The sequence below is a fragment of the Pteropus vampyrus genome, unplaced genomic scaffold, assembly GCF_000151845.1.
Source record: "Pteropus vampyrus isolate Shadow unplaced genomic scaffold, Pvam_2.0 Scaffold23, whole genome shotgun sequence".
In the NCBI taxonomy this organism is placed as follows: domain Eukaryota; kingdom Metazoa; phylum Chordata; class Mammalia; order Chiroptera; family Pteropodidae; genus Pteropus; species Pteropus vampyrus.
In genome coordinates this window covers 2,671,229-2,694,631 of record NW_011888804.1, presented here as the reverse complement: position 1 = coordinate 2,694,631, position 23,403 = coordinate 2,671,229, and the positions used below count along the sequence as shown (strand labels likewise).

Sequence of the window (23,403 nt, the reverse complement as noted above, 5' to 3'; positions counted from 1 at the left end):
TCTGATACAGAGTATTTTTATTTTGGGTCAGTGCTTTTTCTTAGTATTGTACATATTTAAATGCATAATTTGACAAATGCCAAGGTCTATAATTAATATATTGAAGTTTATTATTGTTTTTATAAAAGAACTTATTATTTCTGACATCTCATCCTCAAAGAATTTTAAGTTAAAAATTAGAAATAAATCTATGTCTAATAATTCCTGATTTTACAGGTATATCACCCATTGTTTCTGAGCATAGAAAACAGATTGATGACTTAAAGAAATTTAAGAATGATTTTAGGGTAAGTGTTGCATTCGAATTTTTTAAATATTCAACATTACTAAGAATTTTTACGTTGATTTACAAAAATGCATTTTGTATATATATACCCACAAACATCAAACTGTGCGTAGAAAGCTAAACATTCTTAAAGTTGTCTTTGCCTGTGCTTTTAAGTGGGATAACTAAAATCATGAGATTTGGTAAGGGCAATACAGGTCAGATGAAGAGAATATAATTTTGACATTCAAAGCTACCATAACATAAGGTATTCTTTGATCTTCATTTAATTACTTTATTCATTGAAGAGCAGAGCAAGACCAAGGCATTAATGATCTGATGTGACGAATGGAAGAAATACTACACCCTGGTGTTCTGACATAGTTGCAGATTTACACTATCTGCAAAAATGTATTGTAGTAGAAATTTTTGTATGATATCATTTCTCTTAAGACTTGCTGAACATACTCTAATCTCTACTGGATAACTACTTTATTCTTTTGCACAATATTTAATATACTGTGCATGTCAAGGTATATTTTGAGACCAACTCAAGAAATTGTCCTGAAATTTTCTTCTTCAAGGGAAAAAATCTGATTATCAGCCTTTAAAAAAATGGCCGACTTAAAAGATAAATGAATCAAAGGCAAATGGTAGCCTTTTCCTAGCTAAAGCCCTCCTGTGTACTTGCCCTCCTCAGCTGCATCTTTCTGCCAGTGGGAAGGGTTTCTTTCCTCTGCAGATCTTTATGCTGCGCATGAATAGATCCCTAAGCAACAGCTATTATCTTAAATAATCTTCAGTTGACATAAATGATATCATGCTATAGGTATTCTTGCTCATTTGCTTTTATTTTTTAAAATCATTCATTCCCTTCTTAGAGTGTACTTGCACTGAATTTACATTATGAAGGAAAGAAATATTTTTACTTTGGAGCATATGAGTTAGTATGTTTTTGTTTTATTGAGGTAAAATTTACGTATTATACAATTTAGCCATTTAAAAGTGTGCAGTTCAGTGGTTTTTAATACCACCAGTCAATTGTAGAACAATTTCTCTATCCCGAAAAGAAACCTCATATTCCTTAGCAATCACACCTCATTTGCTTTCGGACACCCCCTCACCCTCCCCATGCCCCAGGTCTTAACCATTAATCTGCTTTGTAGATGTTACATATGAATGGAATTATATAATATATGGCCTTTTATGACTGGTTTCTTTCATTCAGCATAATGTTTTCAAGGTTCGTTTATGTTGGGGCATTTATCAGTATTTCATTCATTTTTATGGATGAATAATATGCCATTGTATGGATAGACTACATTTTGTTTATTCATTTTTCAGTTGATGTCTCTGGGTTGCTACCACTATTTTACTATTATAAATAATGCTATTAACATTAGTGTATAGTTTTTGTGTGGACATGTTTTCATTTCTCTTGGTTATATACCTAGGCGTGGAATTTTGGGGTAATATATAGTGTGAGGTAGTCGTTCCACTTTTTTATTCTAAAAGCAAAAACAAACAAATGGGATTACATCGAACTACATAAAAATACATTATTTTGCACGTGGATATCACTTGTCCCAGCACCATCTGTTGAAAAGACATCGAATTAAATTGTCTATCTCTTTAGGATTTCTAGTCTGTTTAGTTTGGGGCTTGAATAATCAAATCTGTTATTCATCTCTTACAAGTAACTTCCTGGTTCATAAGTGAATACTAGAAAGCAAAGAAGTGGTTTAAAAGAAATATTTGTGAGCTTTATAATTCTTTTCATATAAAATAATGTCATTGGTTTGCATTTATTATTTCCTATGTGTTAGACACTGTTCTAAATGATTATGTGATAAATTTTTTATTGTCCTAACATCTTTTTGAAGCAGGTTCTATTATTATCCCCATTGTGTATATTAGGCAACCGAGGCCAACGACAAGTTAAATAATTTTTCCAGTCACATGGCTAGTAAAAGATAGGCCAGGCTGTGTTTTTGAGCTTCTAGCAACACTGTGGGCAATAGTTAATGCATACTATGTACTGCATTGTTCAATGAATGAATCCTCAAAACCACCCTCATGACGTGCACGTGGCCAGGAACTGTGGTGGTTCACAAAAATCTCTGATCTTAAATATATATATATCTCTGGTCTTTCATTGAGACAGAAATAGGAGTTCCCTGTGGTGTGTTTTTATTCCCTTGAGAGGCATAGGTAAAGACAACAAAAGCAAAAATAAACAAGTGGGACTACATCAGACTAAAAAGCTTCTGCGCAGCAAAGGAAAGCAACAAAATGAAAGGGCAGCCTACCAAATGGAGAAAATATTTGCAAATCTGACGAGTTAATATCCAAAATATATAAAGAACTCATAAAACTCAATAGCAAAAAAAAAAAAATCTGATTAAAAATGAGCAGAGAATCTGAATAGACATTTTCCCAAAGAAAGACATATAGATGGCCAACAGGTACATGAAAAGGCGCTCACCATCACGGATCATCAGGGAAATGCAAATCAAAACCACAGTGAGTTATCATCTCACACTTGTTAGAATGGCTGTTATCAAAGAGACAAAAGAACAAGGCCAGGATGTGGTGAAAGGGAACTCTGCAGGTGGGAATGTAAATTGATGCAGTCACTATGGTAGAACAGTATATAGGTTTCTCAAAGAGTTAAAACTAGACCTACCATATGATCCAGCAATTTCTACTTTTGGGTATTTATCCAAGGGAAAGAAAAACACTCAAAAAGATATCTGTACCCCATGTTCATTGCAGCATTATTTACAGTAGCCAAGACATGGACGCCACCCTAGGTGTCCATCGAGGAGGGAATGGATAAAGGAAATGTGGAGTGTGTACATACACACACAGACACACACACACTAGTTTTCAGCCATTAAAAAAAGGAAATCCTGCCATTTGTGACAACATGGATGGATCTTGACAGCATTATGCTAAGTTAAATAAATCAGAGAAAGACAAATACCGTATAGTATCACTCATATGTGTAATCTTTAAACAAACAAAAAACCCACAGGTACAAATTAGTGGTCACTGAAAGGAGGAAGTGGGGCGGCGAAATTGGTGAAGGTGGTCTAAAGGTACAAACTTCTGGTTATAAAATAAATAAATCATAGGGATATGATGTACAGCATGGTGACTATAGTCAGTACTACTGTATTGTATATTTGAAAGTTGCTGAGCGGGAGTAGATTTTAAAAGTTCTCATAAGAAAAAAACTTATGGCTATGTGTGATGATGGCTGTTAACTAGACATTGTACACTTAAACTAATACAGTGTCAATTATATCTCAACAAAAATGGTTCAACTTGGGACAAAAATAAGATCCTCAGTTTTCTCTTAGTATGCTGCAGATAGGAAATATTGCAGAATGTTCAAAAGCATGAATTGTGCCTTAGTTTCCCCTAATTGTAAGATGGTATCTGTATCAAATAGGGCTGCTGTAACAACTGAATGAGTTTGTAGGTAAGTTAGAACAGTGTCTAACCCATAGTGAGTAGTGTAGGTATGTTTACCATTATATGAACAACAACAAAAGTCTCATTTTTGCCTCACTCAAAGACCCTTGTGATAACTAGAGAATCTTCTACAGCACACAGTTGGTCTGTATAGCCACTACTAAAGATTTTTGAGAACCAGTGCTTAAACATTAAGTGCCCTATTGTGACTTAGGTTGTTACTGGGTCCAAATAAATATCCTATCACCTTTTGCCCTTGGCTGCTTGAGGACTCTATAGCTACATTGGTGATGCAGTGAAGCTTAAGATGCCACTGCTTCTTGCCAGGATGCCAACAGCCTCAGCAGTGATACTTTGATATTGGTTTGCGTATCCTGAGGCTTAGGATATAGTTTGTGTTTCTCCAGCCTTGTGGCCCCTTCTGCTGTGCATCTTCTCTTCAGTTTGTTCTTGCTGGCCAGGGCTGCTGCTTGTATCTGTTCTCTTTTCCACCTTGGCTACTCCTACTCCCTTCTCTTTTTCATGTCATTTTCTTCAAATGTTCCTGTTTTCTTCTGTGGAGTATGGCATCTTAAATCATCTTCAGGTGGTAGTAGATTATTAGTTTATCCAGTTCTGCAAACTTACAAACTCCATTACTTAATTCACTAACATATTTGACTTCTGCTCGTCTAGCTGATACTTGTATTTTGCGGTTTCCTCCTCGACTTATGGATTAGACTGAGGTCTAACTGACCAACAGGTCTAATCAGGTCTCCCTCTGAATCCACCTATTTCTGACTTTCTAAGCTGCCACTTCTCAGGACCAGGCCCAGGTCATTGCTCTGCAGTGGCCTCTGCACTCTCACTTACTCCCTCCAGCTCAGTTCCTGCAGAGCTGCTGTGCTCATCTTTGTCAGCAAGAAGGCTGCCTAAAATTCTCGGTGGCTTCCCACTACCCTGAGAATTAAGGCTGGAGTCATTAATACTGCTTTCAGATTCCTTTATCATCTCATTCTTCTTGGGGGAGTTTGTCATTTCTTGACTCTTAGAAATGTGCCCACCCTTGCTACAGCCACTCATTCTCTTCTGTTTCACAATGGGACTATCTTCTCTCTTTCCCTTGAATTTTTAAACACGCTGATTCTTTTGCCTAGATCATTCTCTTTTCCAAACATCCCCTTTCCTAAACATCTTTCACACTTTAGACTAAATGACACTCCCATTGAGAAGCCAGCCTTCTCTTCCTATGTTACTTTTTCCTACAGGATGTCTTCACATTTACCTCATTTTGTTGTGTATGATCTCACCCAGAGGGTAAGCTTTGGGAGGATAGTAACAATTTCATATTTTCCGTACCCAGGCAGGCACAGTTTCTGACATATGGTAGGCACTCAGTAAATATTTAACTTCAGAGGTTAGGACATTTGAGTACTTAGGTGACTATGGCCGTGTTGCATAGACAATCCGTTATTGTCGCCTATATAAAGATGTTACTCTTAAAGTGTGAAAAGGCTTTATTCGATACAGTTTGTGCTTACAAATATTAGTTTGCTTCTGCTCATGGAGAAAACTGATTACTAGAGTTACTTGAAATATTTAAGTATAATTATTTCCTTTTTTTAGTTACAGCCGAGTTCTACTTCTGAATCTATGGATCAACTGCTAAACAAAAATAGAGAGGGAGAAAAATCAAGAGATTTGATCAAAGACAAAATTGAACCAAATGCCAAGGATTCTTTCATTGAAAATAGCAGCAGCAATTGCACCAGTGGCAGCAGCAAGCCGAATAGCCCCAGCATTTCCCCCTCAATCCTCAGTAACACGGAGCACAAGAGGGGACCTGAAGTCACATCCCAAGGGGTTCAGACTTCCAGTCCAGGATGTAAACAAGAGAAAGATGATAAAGAGGAGAAGAAAGACGCAGCTGAGTGAGTAAACATAGCATTCAACACATGCCGTTACTTTTTTCCTAAGGTGTCCAGAGCTTTCTAATTCAAGAATATCTGGACTTTTAAATGGTTTTATAAGTAGTTCTCAACTTAGAAATAACTGGTCTAAAGAAATGACATCTTAAGTAAATTAGGTCATTGTACCCTATACTCTTCTTCCCTCCCCCATTTTTGCACCCCATGGCGAAAAAAGGGGGGGGGCATAAATTAAGAAAGCCTTTTTCTGTAAATGTACAGGGGATTGAAAAATTAATGGATTTTGAGACCTATATCCCCTGAATGTTGGTCATTATCAATCTCCTGGCTGTGCCGCTAGGATTAAAAACTGCCACTACCATCAAGAGAGAGAAGTATCTGGTTCCTCTACGTGGAATTTAACATATTTTCCACGAGAAACAATGTTTTAGTTAATGGTTAGATTTTTTAAGGTAGACTTAATTCTGTATGTCCAATATATTACCAGTTCAATGGACTATATAGTCTAGCCTCAGAAACTCACCTCAGCACCATTGCTTTATTTGTTCTGGGTTCCGTCGGAATGCAGTGTGTTGATAAGTTGGAGAATACTTATTCTTGATTTGAGACAAAACTTTTTTTTTAGTCATACTTTTTCCCAAGGTATGCTATGTAGGAAATACTGTCATATTAAAAAATACTACATGCTAGAAAATTAGTGTATTAAGGATCGCTTTTAAGGTTATTTTATAAGGGGCTACTGTCTTTTCACTTAAAGTATTTGTTAATTGCCTTTGAGAGAAGTATTACATATTATGCTTTTAAGAATAATTTGTCCTTTTTTGGCCAGTCTTCATTAGATTGAGTGGGAAATACAGATGTGTGTGTGTTCTAATGAAGAGGATCAATGATCTTCTAGTGAGAATTGTTTAAATGTACTATATGTTTAGCGATTTAAAAAAAAAAAACTGTCAGGTATAGAAGACTTTAGAGAAACATAAGTTTCATGCAGGTTTCACTGCCCTTTATATTTTTGTTCTGGTTTAGGCAAGTAAGGAAATCAACATTGAATCCCAATGCAAAGGAGTTCAACCCTCGTTCTTTTTCTCAGGTAAGTTTATTTCCTCTTTGAAGTAATCTAGTCTCTCAAGAAATAAATTTATTATTAGTAGTAATATTCCTTTTTCTCATACCTAACATCTAAATTCAGTTAAAATATGCTTTTAAGTTCCTTTTTTCTTATAGTCATTAATGAATATTTTTGAGGCATAGAAAAGATCCTTGTTTTGTCTTCAGTTAGATGTGAGCTAGGACAAATCTTTCAGTCTTTTTAAGAATTTGAAAATGGTTAGCTAGCTAGGCTCTCAGATTCATAGATGACACTGTTATTGTTATTCCACTGAGTTTGTAAGAAGATTAATTTATTTTTTAATCTTTTTAAAGTACTCCAGTTCTTTAAAAGTCACTACTACTATTTTTAATAGTATTATTGATTAATTGACAAAATTTTACTTCAACTTTCTACCAAAGTATTTTTTCTTTTATTTGAAACATGTGAAAGTTATTTTGGTAAGTTTTTTTTCCCTGTTAAAAGAGACTCATTAAAAAAAGTAAAACTTAGAAAATCAGTCCTCAAATTGCAGTAACAGTTAGCTTTTCACCTTAAGATAGTTACTTTTGTTTTTGTAGCCAAAGCCTTCTACCACCCCAACTTCGCCTCGTCCTCAAGCACAACCTAGCCCATCTATGGTGGGTCATCAGCAGCCAACTCCAGTTTATACTCAGCCTGTTTGTTTTGCACCAAATATGATGTATCCAGTCCCAGTGAGCCCAGGCGTGCAAGTAAGTCATAAAATTTGATATCTATTCACCCTTCTTAGCTATTTGTATTTGACTTCAAATATTCTGTAGATATGTGGTGACTTGAGGCAGTGAGTATACAACAAGTATTTGATAAGGGGAGGCATGGCAGTAGTGTGGTTAATATAAAGACCTAAGTCTGAGAATATGTTCTGGTGAGAGAGATGTTTTAGATTTATTGTAGTTTGGGATTTGTCTTTTTAGCTATGGATGTGATTTAATTTTTTAATGACTCAGAATCAGGAAGCCACAGAGCTAGCTCTGTAGCAATATACAACTAAGAGAGAGTGGTAAAATATGTTCTTATTTTCTTGAGAGGCTAATCATCATTTTTTTTTAATTCCTCAAGCCTTTATATCCTATACCTATGACGCCCATGCCAGTGAATCAAGCCAAGACATATAGAGCAGGTAAAGGTGAGAATAATCCTGCCTGTGTTTGCCTGTAGTCTGCATGCTGCATGAATTAAGAAACTTGATTTGTAATGAAGAAATATTTGTGGTTCAGCTTTGACTTTTGATGACCAACATAAGGTAGTCACATGCATTTTTGTAAACAAAAACGGGGAGAAATAGTTGTGATTGTTCAGAATATTTAAAAAAGTAGTTGCATTTTGAAGTTTTCAGTGTTAAATTTGAAAGGGGAAGGTTTGCTAAGTTAATTTACCAAGGTCCCAGATTTCTCACTTTATAATGTACAATCCGCCCCCCAAAATCTAGAATTTCTTTTAAAGCAGAGGGCAGCTCACTTTAGAAACCATCAAAATCCTACTAGAGGGATGTTTCCTTATATTTAAAATAAGTATTTTATAATCTAGTATTCTATGTTTGTGTGATTAAAGAGACTTTATAGAAAAAAAGATTATTTAAAGGAAATCTCTCTGCTAAAGAGTTCCCTTTTTTTTTGCTGTTCAGGTAATTGGGAACAATTAATTACTATCATTTTATTGAGAAACAATAAAAAGTTGAATGATTTGTATAAAAAAGACATTTCTCAATGCCTAATATCCTCCTGACATAAAAATTTCACTTCTTATATTAATAAGCTTTCTTCAGTCTTTGAAGTAATCATAATTTTGTGGGTGTTAATAATTAAAAAAATTTTTCCCCAGCTTTATTGAAATACAATAGATAATTAGTTGCTTGTATTTACATTGTATAATTCAGTGCGTTTTTTTTTTTAAATTATAGTTGGTATACAATAATATATTAGTTTCAATTGTATACCATAGTGATTAAAGATCTATATAACCCACAAAGTGATCACCCCACTAAATTTAGTGCCCCTCTTCCCCCCTTACATATGTATTACGACATTGTTAACTATTTTCTTATGCTACACTTTATATCTTCATGTCCATTTTGGAACTATTCATTTGTCCTTTTTAATCCCTTTGCTCCTTTTCGATCCTCCCAAATCCCCTTTCCATCTGGTAGCTCTCAAAATATTCTCTATATCTCTGAGTTTATTTCTGCTTTTGTTGTTGTTGTTGATGATTTTGTTCTTTAGAGTACACATGTATGTGAAATCATGTGATATTTGTCTTTATCTAATTTACTTCATTCAGTGTATTACCCTCTAGATCCATCCTCTTTCATTTAGTCTGTGTGTGTCTTTTAATCTGAAGTGAGTCTCTTGTAGGCAGCACGTATATAGGTCTTGTTTTCTTATTCATTCAGCCACTCTGTCTTTTAGTTGGAGCACTTAATTCTTTTCCATCTGAGGTACTTGTTGATAGGAATGTAATTATTACCATTCTTTTTTCATGTTTTTGATACATGTTTTTTCTTCTTTAAAGAAGTCTTTCCAACATTTCCTATAATACTGGCTTGGTGTTGATAAATTCCTTTAGCTTATTTTTGTCTGAGAAGCTCTTTATCTGTCCTTCAACTCTAAATCATAGCTTTACTGGTTAAAGTATTCTGGGTTTTCATCATGTTGAATATTTTGTGCCAAGCCTTTCTGTCCTAATTAGTTTCTTTTGAGAAATCAGCTGCCAGTCTTACAGGTGCGCCCTTGTAGGTAACTAACTGCTTTTCTCTTGCTGCTTTTAAGATTCTCTCTTTGTATTTAACCTTTGACATTTTAATTATAATGTGCCTTGGTATGGGCCTTTTGGGGTTCATCTTTTTGGGACTCTCTGAACTTCTTGGGGTTGTATGTCTGTTTCCTTCACCAGATTAGGGATGTTTTCCATCATTATTTCTTCAAATAGCTCTTCAACTTCTTGTTTTCCTTCAGGTAGCCCTATTAAATGGATATTTTTACATTAAATTGTGTCCCATAGGCTTCTTAAATTATTATTATAATCTCGGCTTCTTTTATCTTGCCTTTCTGGTTGAGTGCCCTTGGCTTTCCCATCCTCTCTATTGGTGGTTCGATCCTCTTCTTCATCCACTCTGTTCAGATTCCCTCTAATATACTCTTCATCTCAGATAATGTGTTCTTCATTTCTGACTGGTTCCTTTTTACAATTTCCATTTTCATTTTTATGTTTTTTATCTCTTTAAGTTCTCACTGAGTCATATACCCTTCTAAGGTCATTAGAGCATCTTTATAACCAGTGTTTTGAACTCCACATCTGTTAAATTGCTTGACTGTATTATTCCTGGATCTCTGTTCTCTAATATGGTTTCTGCTTGTCTTCCCACTTGGCTGCCTTTTTGTGACTGTTTCTGTGTACTAAGAAAAGCTCCTAAGTCTCCTGTCTTATTAGCGTGGCTTTGTGTAGTAGGTGTCCAGTGGCACAGTCTTGAGAGGGGTTCAGCTCTAGGCCAAGTTTAGCTCTAGCCTGTGTCCTTCCAGGGCTACCTGTTAAGATTCAGCAAGCAATCCACAGATGCTGTGCTTACAGTTGCCTCAAGAGGCCACTCCAGAAACTGAGGTTAGCTGCCAACAGTTTGAGTCTTGGAGTTGGCTCAACAAGGAGCACAGGACTCCCCGAGGACACAACTGAATGTGGCTTGGGCGGGGCTGTGAGTTGGGGGAGGTGGAGTTTCAGGGAATCCTCTGGGCAGAGCAACCTCTCTCACCCAGTTTGATGACGGCTCAGCTATGGCAGAGCACTGTGTCCACACATTGGGAGTGGGGAGGGCTCCACAAAGGACAGTGGATACCTCCAGTACTTCTGCCCAGGAGAGAGCCTCGCCTCCAGCCCTTGCTCCAACAACTCAGTGTCCCCCTGTAAGTCCTTGGTATGCCCCGGTGCTGGTGCTCGGGACAAGCAGGACCATCAGCATGAAAGTCTGGTTGTGGACACAGCCCCTTTAAGAGGCATCTGCAACTGCCACAGCCTCTGTCCCACTCAGCCGCTCAAACCAGGCAGCCTAGCATCCTCGCCCCATCCTACCTTCTACCATTGCAGGGTGATTTTTTATTTCTCTCCCTCGTCGTAGGGCTTCTGTTCGTCTATATCCCAGGCGACCTTGCTTGCTCTTAGCTCCGTGTTTCTGTCACAGCTTTGATTTGGTTGCAAGAGGGATGAACAAAGCCTGTATCATCTATGCCATTTTTTCCACCTCCCAATAATTAAAACTTTTAATGGTTTTTGTTTGTTTTTACACATATGATATCCTTTATCTTAGGTTTAGGAAGAACTCTGCCTTAGATAATGAAGTTGTCTAGTTATAGGATTAATCTTATGCTGAAGGCTTGAAAAATTCAGGGAAGAAAAAGTTTTTTTTGTGTGTATGTCTCTTTGAATGAGGTCAATGTTAAGATGTTAATATGTTGCTACCTGGTGTTGCTATTTTAATGATTTTTTTTTTTTTGAAACAATGCAATGGGAATGTTTTTATGTTAAAATATAAAAGATTCTTGCAGTCAGAGCAAGCACTACAGTATATCTCTGATGTGAGAAGTGTACTTTAGCTTCAGGAGGCACTGTAATTTTAATAGAGGAGAAATTATATTCTGAGGGTATCTTAGTTTTATAGCAGTATTTCTAATAAGATAGAACAGGCAACCCAAGAAGAACATCAGCTGTGAATACGTGCTATGCTAAGAAGGTAGGAAGTGAGTAGATACTGGCTTTGTCCATCATTCCTATTGAGATTTTGTCATATTTACTTCAACTGTGATTTGTTTCTTTGCTTAAGTATTTAAAACAAATCCCAGCCATCATACCATTTCATACCTCCATGCTTAGTGTCTATCTTTTAAAATTATGGAAATTTTTCTTAGGTAGCCGGATTGGTTAAAGGCTCAGGTGGTCATAGCCTGATTCTCCCCTCCCCAATTATAAAGTTTTCTATTAATCTTTCATGTAATTCACTGACGATTGATGATTAACATCATTTTTTAAATTAGGGCTGTATTTCTCAAATTTTAGTATGCATCAGAATTACTTGTAAAGTTTGTTAAAAACACAGATTACTTAGCCCCATCCCTAGAGTTTACAATTCAGTGGATTTGTGACATAGCCTGAGAATTTACATTTCTAGTGCTGCAATTTATAAAATCAGTTCCCAGGTGATGCTCTTAATCCAGGACCATACTTTGAAAATAACTGCAATTACAAGTTTGAAAACGATGATTTCTTGAATTCATTCTGTAAGGGACAGTTCTTTTCAACTAGGGCTATTTAGTTACCCTGAAATAGTTTGTGCAGAAAAGTAAGGATAAATGCTTAGGTTTAAGTGCTTAAAATTGACCAAAGTACTGATTTTCAGTGAGGAGTTGGTGCCCTTGTTACTTGCAGTAGAGTTCAGTGAAATTGTTTTTGGGTTTTTTTTTTTTTTTTTAAGAATGGGTGGAGCTCTCCCTTTTATTTTTAAAAAATTACAAATGGATTTTCATGTACTTTTATATGTTTATTGTGTTTCACTCAATTATTTTTGCCGCTCCCATTGTCTTGTCTTTAATAAATGGCAATCCCTTCAGATTGGCTCCTGTATCATTTTGGTACTAATTTGTTTTTGGTAGCTTCCTTATGTTCTGACAGCTTCCTTATTTTCTGCTACAAATAAGGTGTCTCAGGCTAATCTTTCTAGCCCCAGACCTGAATCAGTATTCCTTCAAGGAACCCTGATTCTTCTTGCTAGGAAGTAGTATTTAGAAAACATTTTCTGGTCATTGAATATGTTCATTGCTGTTGAATTACTGCTTCTGGGCCTTTTCAGAAGGCAAACCTAGGAAATACCACTTTTTTTTCTTTTCAAAAATCCACATTGATATATCCAACTCAACTTAGCATTGCAAGATTTTTACTGTGACTTTTTGCTCCCATCTCTTACTCTTTTACACTAAAAGCCTTGTAAAAATTGTAACTCTGTTATCTGTCTTTTAACATATTACCACAAAATTTAGCTTCCTAAAACAACATATATCCTTCCACACAGTTTCTGAGGGTCAGCTTAGCAGGGTGGTTCTGCCTCACAGTCTCTTAGGAAGTTTCAGAAAATATGCTGGCTAGACCTGCAGTTATCTGAAGGATTAACTAAGGCTGAAGGATCTGCTTCCAGATTTCAGAGCTATTGGCAGAATAGTGCTGGTCATAACATGGCAGCTGGCTTCTCCCAAAATGGGTATTGAGAGAGAAACTGACCTAAATGAAAGCTGCAATATGTTTTACAACTTAACCTTTGAAATGACATATAACATCTGCCATATGCTGTAGGTCAGCAGGCCCCAGCATATTTGGCACCAGGGACCCGTGCTTTTAAGAGAATCTAATGCCTGAGGAGCAGCTATAATTACATATGAAGCTTTGCTCGCTCTCCCGCCGCTCACCTCCTGCTGTGTGGCCTTTTTCCTAACAGGCCATGGACCAGAACTGGTGCACGCCCAGGTGTTGTGGACCTCTTCTATAGGTCACACAGAGCAAACCTGGTATGGTATGGGAGGGGACTACACTAGGGTGTGAATACCAGGAAGCAGATCATTGGGGCCATCTTAGAGACTAGCTTATTTACATTTTTCTATAATATGTATAAAATAGTTTCAAAATATTTGTTCTCTGATTGTTACACTATTTACCAGTAACATGAACAGTTGATTAACACATGCTTTGTATGTTACATATATTATCTACTGTATTCTTACAATAAAGTTAGCTAGAGAAAAGAATGTTATTAAGAAAATCATAAGGAAAATTCATTTACAGTATTTATTGGAAAAAATTGTAAGTAAGTGTCTGTGCAGTTCAAACCCATGTTGTCCAGGAGTCAACTATATTGTTATAATTGTTCTATTTTGTTGTTGTTGATCTCATACTATGCCTAATCTATAAATTAAACTTTATCATAGGTATGTCTGTATAGGAAAAAACATAGTATGTATAGGTAGGGTTAACTACTCTCCACGGTTTCAGGCATCCACTGGGGGAAGGTCTCAGAATGTGTCTCCTGTGGATGGGGTGGCTACTGGGTTTCAGTGTGTATATTTTAAGTGTTGTAGACTCTTTTTAAAATCATAGTTAATAGTATACCTTTGTTCACAGCTAAAAAATCGATTATTCCTTGCTTATTAAATATCCAGAGTACAAATATCTGTTATTTTATATTTTTTTAATAGTTGGCTTATTCGAGCTACAATCCAAAGTTCACACCTTTTGATTGATATAGCTCTCTTAATAAATCTCTTAAAGTTTTCTCCTTCGCACCTGTTTAAATCCAGCTCGTTTGTCGTTTATTTCCCACCATCCGAATTTTGTGGACTTCATCCCTGTGGTGTTGTGTAAAGTGGTCCTCTGCCCCTTGTAATCTTTGTAAACTGATAGTAGATAAAGAGAAGTATGATAGGATTAGGTGGTGTTTTTTTAAAAACTTAATCTGGAATGTTTTACAATGTGCATATTTTCACTAAGAGTTATGTAATTTTCTTGTCATCTCTCTTTTTTGTGATAGTAAGAATAACTTGGCCAGACCTTTCCTGCCAGCTCTTCACTGTTTGTTTTAGCAGCCATTGATGATGATTTTCTAACCCTAGATCCATTATTTCATTAAAGGTTTGCAACATGGTAACAATCTTTCTATCATCCATTCTTCAGTGATTAACTGGAATATTTCTGTAAAGAAAAACTGTATCTTGTCAAACTATTTAGTTACCATGATGAATAGTTTGTGCAATAAAGGCAACTAAAATGCCATTATTTCCAGGCAATTCTCAAAATGAGTTGATTTCTTATTATCCTCTACAGGTTGACTATTTAGGGTTTGTTGTTATATAAGTATGAACTCATGCATTTTAACATTCAATTTGACAGTTGGCATTTTTATCTGAATTACATTATATTAAAAAAATAATAATGGGAGAATTGTTGTCTTTATATTGAGTCTCCCTCTCCGAGAACAAATTATGCCTTTCCTCTTGTTTAAATCTGCTTCTGTATCTTCAGTAGTGTTTTTAAGTTTCTCTTAAAGGTTTTGTGTGTTTCCTCAGTTTATGCTTTGGACATATGCTTTTTGTTGTTAAATGTTAATATAAACCAGGATCATCTTTTCCATTGCATCTTCTAAGTAGTTACTTATAAAGTGAGTTTATGAAATACCATATATAAAGGCTATTGATATTTTTATGTTAATTTTATATTCTGCTGCTTGTCAAATAACTGGCAAAGTCAAGGACTTGCTTCTGAAATGCAACCATGGATTGTATAGGGCACATATATCTTTCCTGCATGAAGTAGGACCTTTGCACAAAACTACCTGTGTCTTCTTGGTACATAAGCAGTGTTATCTCTTGTAACCTGCGAGAAAAATTGAGTTGTGTTTGAAAATATGCCAAAGTCAAGGACTTGATAAAGCAGAATTTCTTAGCATTGGCACTGTTGACATTTTGGGACAGATCTTTGAGTAGCGAGGTGGTGTTTTGTGAATTGTAGGCTATTTATTAGCATCCCTGGCCTCTACCTGGCCTCTACCTGGCCTCTACCCATTCGATGCTGGTAGTAACCTCTCCTCCCAATTGTGACAACCAAAAATGTCTCCAGACATTGCCAAATGTCTCTTCGAAGGCAGAATTACTCTCAGTTGAAAACCATTGACATAAGGAAATGGCTAAAGTTTAGTTCATTTAAATTGTAGTTTTGAGATTAAGATAGATAGATCCAATTTAGGGGAAAAAAACACCACCATAAAACCAAGTATGTCTCTGGTATGCATGCATATGCATATATGTAAATGAATAGAAGATAATCTAGAAGGGCGCATACAGTGGTTGCTGTTGGGAAAGAGAATTGAATGCAGATGATTAGAAGGACAATTTTGTATTGTTGAACTTTTTATCTTTTTGTTACCTGGGAGATCCTCTCCCAGGGAGTCATCCAGGTTCTTGATGTCTCAAACAAAGAATTGAGCAAGACACCGAAATACAGCAGAAAAAAGCTTTATTAGAAGAGAAAGTACACTTCCAGACGTGGAAGCGGGCCTGAGCAAGAGAAGGGTAGCTCAAAAGGCCTGGTGACAAAGCCTTTGGGGTTTTTATTCCTATTTGCTGTGGGTGGTTACTTTTCTTAGAGAGATGGGCTTCCTTGATTGACAAGACTCAGTGATTGATCCTATGATTTCTGCGTGTGTTCGTTCCCAGAATTCAGTCTGTTATAATGACATTAATGAATTTCCAGGCTTATGCATCATATTGTAATGATGGTAAAATGAGGTTCAGATGAGTTGAAGGTTGTTGGGGTCTTCATTGAACAAGTGCAAGTGACTGGCTTAAACCTGGTACCTATTCTCTGCTGACTTGTTTCTTTGTAGAAGTTACTTTTAGCCTAAAAATACCTTCTGGTTTGCTTAATTGTGGGAGGATTAGGACGGACCCCTTCTAGAATAGGATGACCTCAGTGTCTTTGCAGGCAGACCCGAAACCCCCTACTAACTTTCTTGCCTAACTCTTTTCTTCCGTATCTGCTTCCTGCTGAGAGAGGGGTCATTGTCCCTGCCTACTGGAGTTTCATGGAGCTCTTTCCCTTTCTGTCTTAGTCAGGACAGGGTCTTGGGTTTCCTGCTGAAGTGCCACCTCAGTCCCTAGACAAGGAAAAGAAGATATATGAACTTGTTATTTAATTCCTATATCTATTAATTTCTATTATTGATTTGCCTATTAAGTGAGTAAAGGGAAACAGGCTTGGTTAATATATTTCTTAAAGAGCGAAAAAGACCATTGGTCTAAAGTCCCTTCCCCTCTCAGACTCTAAGGGCCCTGTCTAGCCTAACACCATTTCTGCTAACAGTGGGCCAGTGACCTTTATCAGTAGCCAGAGGATCTGAGTCACCAGTTTCGGGACAGTTATCGGGATTTGGGGGAGAGGGCCTTTTTTCTAAAGAAAGGATGAAAGAAAACTTAACTAGGTTTACTAAAAAGATTAAGAACTCTGCAAGAGATGTCCTTTTCCATTTCCTGCTAAAATATTAAGAATTTTACAAGTGATGTCCTGTGTCATTTTGAGATTGTAGTCTAGCATTTTTTTGTAACTAGGATTTTTAATTTTTAAAAGATGATAAACCTGACTGGCCTTTTAAATCTTTTTTAATATGTGAGAGTCATCATCAAGGATCAAAAGAAATGATAATAGGTTAAATTCAATGAGCTTAACTAGCCAAACTTTTATTTGATAAAAATGATACTTGATTTTGGGGTGGCCTTTCTTTACTAAAAGGATATGCTTTTCAATATGGGGCATCTCAAGATTAAATTCAGAAAAATGTTACTTTATTTCTTCTGTTTTCGAGTTTGCTTTTTTAAACAGTTAAAACAGTATGTAACTGGCTCTCTCAAATTTCAGCAACAATTACTACATTTTTAGCAAAAAATTTAAAATAAAACTATATTCTCTCTCTAAATTAGTACTTACTTGTATAAATAGTTCTGATGATTTTATGAGCATACCAAGTTTTACTTTCTCTGTGCCTCATTACAGCCTTTGGCTGTAAGCGGTGATTCGTGATTCCTTCCCTCAAGTGGCTTGGTTAGCATCGCACCTTAACCCATCATAGGAAACACTGCCATAGTAGACATGTGAGGAAAAGGTAGACAGCTTGCAGCTAGCTCTTTTAGGGGGAACTAGGAAAGACATTATAGAGAAATTGACAGTTGAGCAAAAATCTTACCTTGAGCTTTAACAGCGGGAAGACCATAGGTAGAAATCTGTGCGGAATAATAAAAGACAAAGTAAGTTTTTAAAAGAGCTATTATTTGGAATTCTGCTACATGATAGTGTGTGATGCTGTGTTTGAGAAAGGCCAAGAAGTTGTGGAAGAATTCAGTGGTGGGAAATTAAGAAATGTGGCATTAAGATTAGTGTTTGGTCTGTTTTGGCTTTTTTGTTACATGTTATTTTTTCTTTTTGTTTTTGTTTTTAATAAATCCAATGTCCTCTAGTAAGTGGCATTATTTGGTATATAAAACAAGTATTATTTGAAAAATAGTATAAAGGAAACATTTCATCATGCTGCAAGAGTCTGTCACAGGGACTTGATCAAGTTTGGGGATCATCATAAAGGATCTTTCTGAGGAAGTTGCTTTTGAGTTGACACCTGAAGGATGAGTCAGAATTATCAGCAGGAGTGGAGAATCACTGAGGCTAAAGAATAGCATGTGTGATAGGAAGACATCCCAGAAGGCTGAAGTGGGAGCGAGGGTGGTATAACATGGCATTGGAGAGGCAGGCAGGAGGGTCAAATCATACAGAGCTTCATGGACCGTGTTCATTTATTTTGTGCTGTAGAGATGCTTTTTCTAATACTTAGTCATCTTTTTCTGCAGTACCAAATATGCCCCAACAGCGACAAGACCAGCATCATCAGAGCACTATGATGCACCCAGCCTCAGCAGCAGGCCCACCAATCGTGGCCACCCCACCAGCTTATTCCACACAATACGTTGCCTATAGTCCTCAGCAGTTTCCAAATCAGCCTCTTGTTCAGCACGTGCCACATTATCAGTCTCAGGTAAGGCTGCTCTTAATTTTTATTCCATTCAAGTAACTTTTAATTTTAACTTTTAATATGGTAAAGGGGTTTTCCTTTATATCTTGTGCTTTGTGTTACACTGTGGTAGATAGCTAAGGATTTGGGGGACCCTTTAAATATATATTAGAAAGTCATTGGTTGTTTTAAATATTTCAAAGGAAATAGCAAAGAAAAGTTGTAGAATTTTCAGAGTTGTTTTTAGAAGTCTGGAAACCATGGAGTTAAGACATCTAACTAAAATCTCCTTGAGTCTATTTGATATTTTAATGTTTTTCCTTTATTTTTTGTTTGAACACAGCATCCTCATGTCTATAGTCCTGTAATACAGGGTAATGCTAGGATGATGGCACCACCAGCACATGCCCAGCCTGGTTTAGTATCCTCTTCAGCAACTCAGTACGGGGCTCATGAGCAGACACATGCAATGTATGGTAGGAAACACTTTTGTTTGTCTTTTTCAGTGTGTGTGGGTATTCTTAATTTGTTTTAAAGCTCTGAAAAGATACTGTTTAAGAATAACTTGGCCTTTTATGACATCGAGGGTCAAAAATCTAAAGAAGAGGTGAACCTATTCTTTCTCTGACCTGTTCTAAGTCTTGGCAAATCATTTCTGCTTCCGTATCTGAAACTCTTCTGTCTTCAAATGTCTCTCCTTTGCCTAAAATATAATGATATGTATATCAGAAAGCAGCATCTCTATGGAGAAAGGTATCTTTCTCCTCTTCCTTATGAGTATTATCATTTTGATATGCCCTGTGTCTTGCATGAGGCATGCAAGAAAGTTTTACAGTTGTGAAAGCACTCTCCAGCGAGAAAACATTCTGCTTCACCTCTCACTTTGGGGTCACTGGCATTACATATTTTTATTGCTATTTGTTATAATGCTACTGTGTTTCCGCATCATGCGGTATTTTAAGTGGTCAGAATTGTATAATATTAGATCTGCTTTAGACATTCACACTTCAGATAATCAGTATAAACAGTGGTAAAATGAAAATAAGAAGTACTTTGTAAAATTAAACATATACAAGAATAATTCATGATGATAAGCAAAAATTACCATCTTAGTTTTATAACCAGAGAACTTCGTACAGGTCAATTTAAAAGCTATCTAAAGTTCTAAAATAATATGGTTTTTAATATTGAGAATTTAAAACAAGATTTATACTTATATCTTGTGTAATATAAAATTAATGGGTTGTCCATATTATGTTTTTGAAATGCACTTTTATTACCAGTTACATTAAGATGTAAGTTTTGAACTTTTCTGAGAATTCCTGTATTGTCATTTAGGTTTTCCCACTGACATTTCCTTTTTTGAAGTGGGAGGAAAGAGATTTAAGTTTATTCATACAATTGAAGAGTATACCACTATGAGAATGAAATTACAATTACATCTAACTACATGGACATTTCATTTTTTAAACCTCCTTAAGCTTTTTGAATGACTAAGAATGGAAAGATTTTTTATTTTTTTAACTTTAAATAACAGTTTATAACATTTCGTAGGTTAATAGGAATGAGACTCGCAGCAACAGTCATCCTTCTTGTCACCCATAACCCACTGCATACACTTTCTTCCTGGAGGCATGCTCCTGCCACACAGGTTCACTAATTTTACGTGACTGTGAGGGTATTATTTTTATAAAATACTTAAGCCTGATTTTAATTTTTTATATGACACTTAAAACTTTTTATTGTGGATTATGCCTTTTAAATAAAAATGATTGCTACATTTTGGAAAACATTTCTTTCAAGAAACCCATTTATAATTTAATTGAAAAATCTTCTGACAGACTGATTTGGCTTATGATTTTGGTTACGATTTCCTGTCATTGGCTTGTCTTCATTTGTTTTAACCAGAACTGAGTATGTATGAAAAAGCACCATTGATTCCTCACACTGGCTTTTATGCAATTTGTATACATTTCAACAATTTTCCAGTTTGCTAAAGGCTTAGGTGAAAAGTTTATTATGATTGTTTATGTATTTCTGGTGAATACATCATGATTTAACAAGTGGAAAAAAACATTTCTTTCCTCTCATTTTCTGGCATACTCCTTTTGGAATAAGATATGAAACTTTTGTCCAAAAATTTTCATTGCTTTTAGAGAATAGCGATTTGCGTACCCATGCATTTGAGACATTATAGTAATATTGTAATGTTGAGCAGAATCTTTCTCCACCATGCCAACATCTGGCTTGGTCTTTTTGGTGGATGTTCATTGGTTTGAAACAGCCTTACTGGTTTGAAAGAACCTGTACAATAAATACTGTTATTTGAGGCCATTAGTGTTTTGTATAACTACCTTCCTAGAACATATCCATTTGAAAAGCAATTGGCCTTGGACCCTGAAGTCTATTGAAGTGTGAGTAAATAGGAAATACTACAAACAAAACACTAGACCTACTCTCCTGTGAAATCTGGAAGGTACTAGTCATCAGAGCCAGCTCTTTAATGCAGGGAGAAAGTTGCTCAATTAAATCTGAACTATGCACCTATAATTTACATGGGTTGTATTTAATTTATGTCTGTTGAAGACAGGCTAAGAGCAAGGCTGTGGACTTGGTATGATTGTTGCTGGTTAATTAAAGTTCTCTTTTGGATACTTCATACCTTAAAAAGAATACTAGAAAATGAATTATTTTGTTCTTTGCTGTCATATGCTATAATTTAATCTGCTAAAGCACGGTCATTAATTCTTCAGTAATTTATTTCAGGTATTTAGATCTTCCAAATCTGAATTTTAAGTACATTATTTTAAATTAAAACTGTTGCATAGTAATGCTAATTGTATATTCATCTCCCTTGAATAGTTTATATTTCATATTCACAAAGGTACCAAATATTTTGAGTATGAATTATGTTTATTTTTAAGCTACATCCTATCTAGATTTTTAAAACTTTTTATGCAAACAAAAGAACATGCACTCAGATGCTGATGACAATTTTATGTCACCTTTTTATCAGTCATTACTTAGTATGGTCATAGCAAAGGCTTTGAGGATAGAAAGGATCACCAATGACTGCAAAACGAGAGTCTGATTATTTTTAAATTTTTGATATATTTAATGTAAATATGTTAACAGATTTACTGGACAATTAAATTATTAGGAGATACATACATATCTATATCTATGTCTATATAGATATATCTATATATACACATATCCACACATACATACACCCACACATTCTAAGTAATTGTTGACCTTATTCTCTATTTTAGAAAGGACTTTGATTACAAACTTCATCTCTTTACTTTTAACTTTCATCAATGCCTTCTGCCCCCTCCTTCCTAAGAAGTTACTTTTTGTTTCCGTAACATCTAGTCTTCTAATTCATCTACTTTGATAGAGTGGTGTTTTCTCTTTCAGAAAAAGTGATAATGAAACTTTACTACCTAAAGCCATCAGGAAGAGTCAGATCCAGAATTCTTTTTTGGTTTATTTTTGATAGTTTAATGCAGATAAATTAAAAAATATAGTAGGCAGAAAGATTTAAAATGCACCTATTATCCTTCCACCTGAGAATATGTATTTAAACACACACACTTTTATGTAGACATCTTAATAAGAAAGGATATCATACCCATGTTTAATGTTACTATTATTATGTTTCTAATTTTTTGGATCCACTACCAGATGCCTTATAAATATCTTACAGAATGATGACATTTCTATTAATAATGATTTGCAGAATTATTTGAGTCATTTGAATTAAACTTGGTAAATATTTTATTTTGGTACATTATTTATATCAAGGTTGTTCAACGGAATCTCATGTTGGTCTTATTAGATAACAATTTTATTCCTTTTGTTTAAGCAAGTCAGCATGCAGAACTTGACACCCCAGTACAGAAGAAAAGTGTCTTTTGGTTCAGCCTTCTCTTATTTAATTTTGTAGCAATGTTTAAAGTGCTTGTCAGCTCTTTTAAAATAAGAAGAATGAATTATGCATGAATACAAAAAGAAATACTAAATATGTCAACCTTTCCAGAAAATTAGAAAAATGCACACCTCAAAAGGCTAATTTACCTTTCTATTTCCCAAATTCAGCATGTCCCAAATTACCATACAACAAGGAGACAAGCCCTTCTTTCTACTTTGCCAGTGAGTTGGGTTTTTTATACTAATTTTAATTGAACAGTAAAACACTTTTTAAAGAATACATGTTAAGGGAGTAGACTTGTTGAGCAATATTTTCCTTGTGCCAGACAAAAATCATTAAAAATATGTATATCTGTAAGTAATTCAGAATTTTAAAAGAAATAAAACCCAGCTTAAGAAAGCTGGAGGTAAAAAATTGAGTTGTTTCAGAAATGAATTTTTGCATACCAAGCAAACATATGACTGTTTTGGAAATGCCTAATATTTTCCTCATTCAGAAAACTTTCTTGAGTAACCTTTTTAAAAACCAAGCCATGAGCTTAATATAGAAAACTTAAAATGTTAGTCGTTTTGTTATCCTGGTAAGAAATTTATTCTTACAAGAATTTTAAATTGAATAGGGTTGAAAAACTAGGGAAGAAACATTTCTGTCTTTTAGTGTTTGCATGACTGAGGGTTTAAGATATTTATGTAGCAGACACCTCAGGACGTCTTGTACTTAAAGAATGACCCAGCAGAGGTGATCTTTGGCAGCACTGGCCCCTCGCAGCACCCCCTCACCACCAGTGAAAAGGAAATGATTGCTCCTAAGTGGAGAAAGCCTGGGCAGAGCTTTCTTTTGGAAATGAACTTCTAAGGTGTGTTTTCTCTATTTGTAGGGCAATTTTTAAATAAGGCTAGTCATGGACTTTTGGTATTCAAATACGAAAGGTACTAGCATATAGAAATCCTTTAGAAATTTATGCCAGTAATGTGTCACTTTATGTGAAATACTATATTCTAGAGGATATTAAGGAGTAAAATTTTACTTTAGAGACTAAATTTTGAATTATTTTATAGAATAACTCAATGTCTTAATCTACTAAATGCCAGATTTTTAAAAAGCATTTAG

At 35.4% G+C, this 23,403-nt stretch overlaps 1 protein-coding gene across 12 annotated transcripts in view; it reads left to right on the top strand.

Moving 5' to 3' along the window:
* ATXN2 (ataxin 2) overlaps positions 1 to 23,403 on the top strand; it is a 91,859-nt gene that overhangs the window by 59,544 nt on the left and 8,912 nt on the right. For 5 of the 12 annotated variants that reach the window (XM_023528220.1, XM_023528222.1, XM_011355799.1 and 2 more), the window contains 8 exons: positions 217 to 287; positions 5,351 to 5,655; positions 6,679 to 6,742; positions 7,321 to 7,473; positions 7,841 to 7,907; positions 18,196 to 18,380; positions 18,700 to 18,832; positions 22,461 to 22,514. In XM_023528220.1, coding sequence (XP_023383988.1) covers positions 217 to 287; positions 5,351 to 5,655; positions 6,679 to 6,742; positions 7,321 to 7,473; positions 7,841 to 7,907; positions 18,196 to 18,380; positions 18,700 to 18,832; positions 22,461 to 22,514 — 1,032 coding nt within the window. The remainder of the gene's footprint in view (positions 1 to 216; positions 288 to 5,350; positions 5,656 to 6,678; positions 6,743 to 7,320; positions 7,474 to 7,840; positions 7,908 to 18,195; positions 18,381 to 18,699; positions 18,833 to 22,460; positions 22,515 to 23,403) is intronic. The other 7 variants (XM_011355800.1, XM_011355796.1, XM_023528223.1 and 4 more) reach the window with 3 other exon arrangements.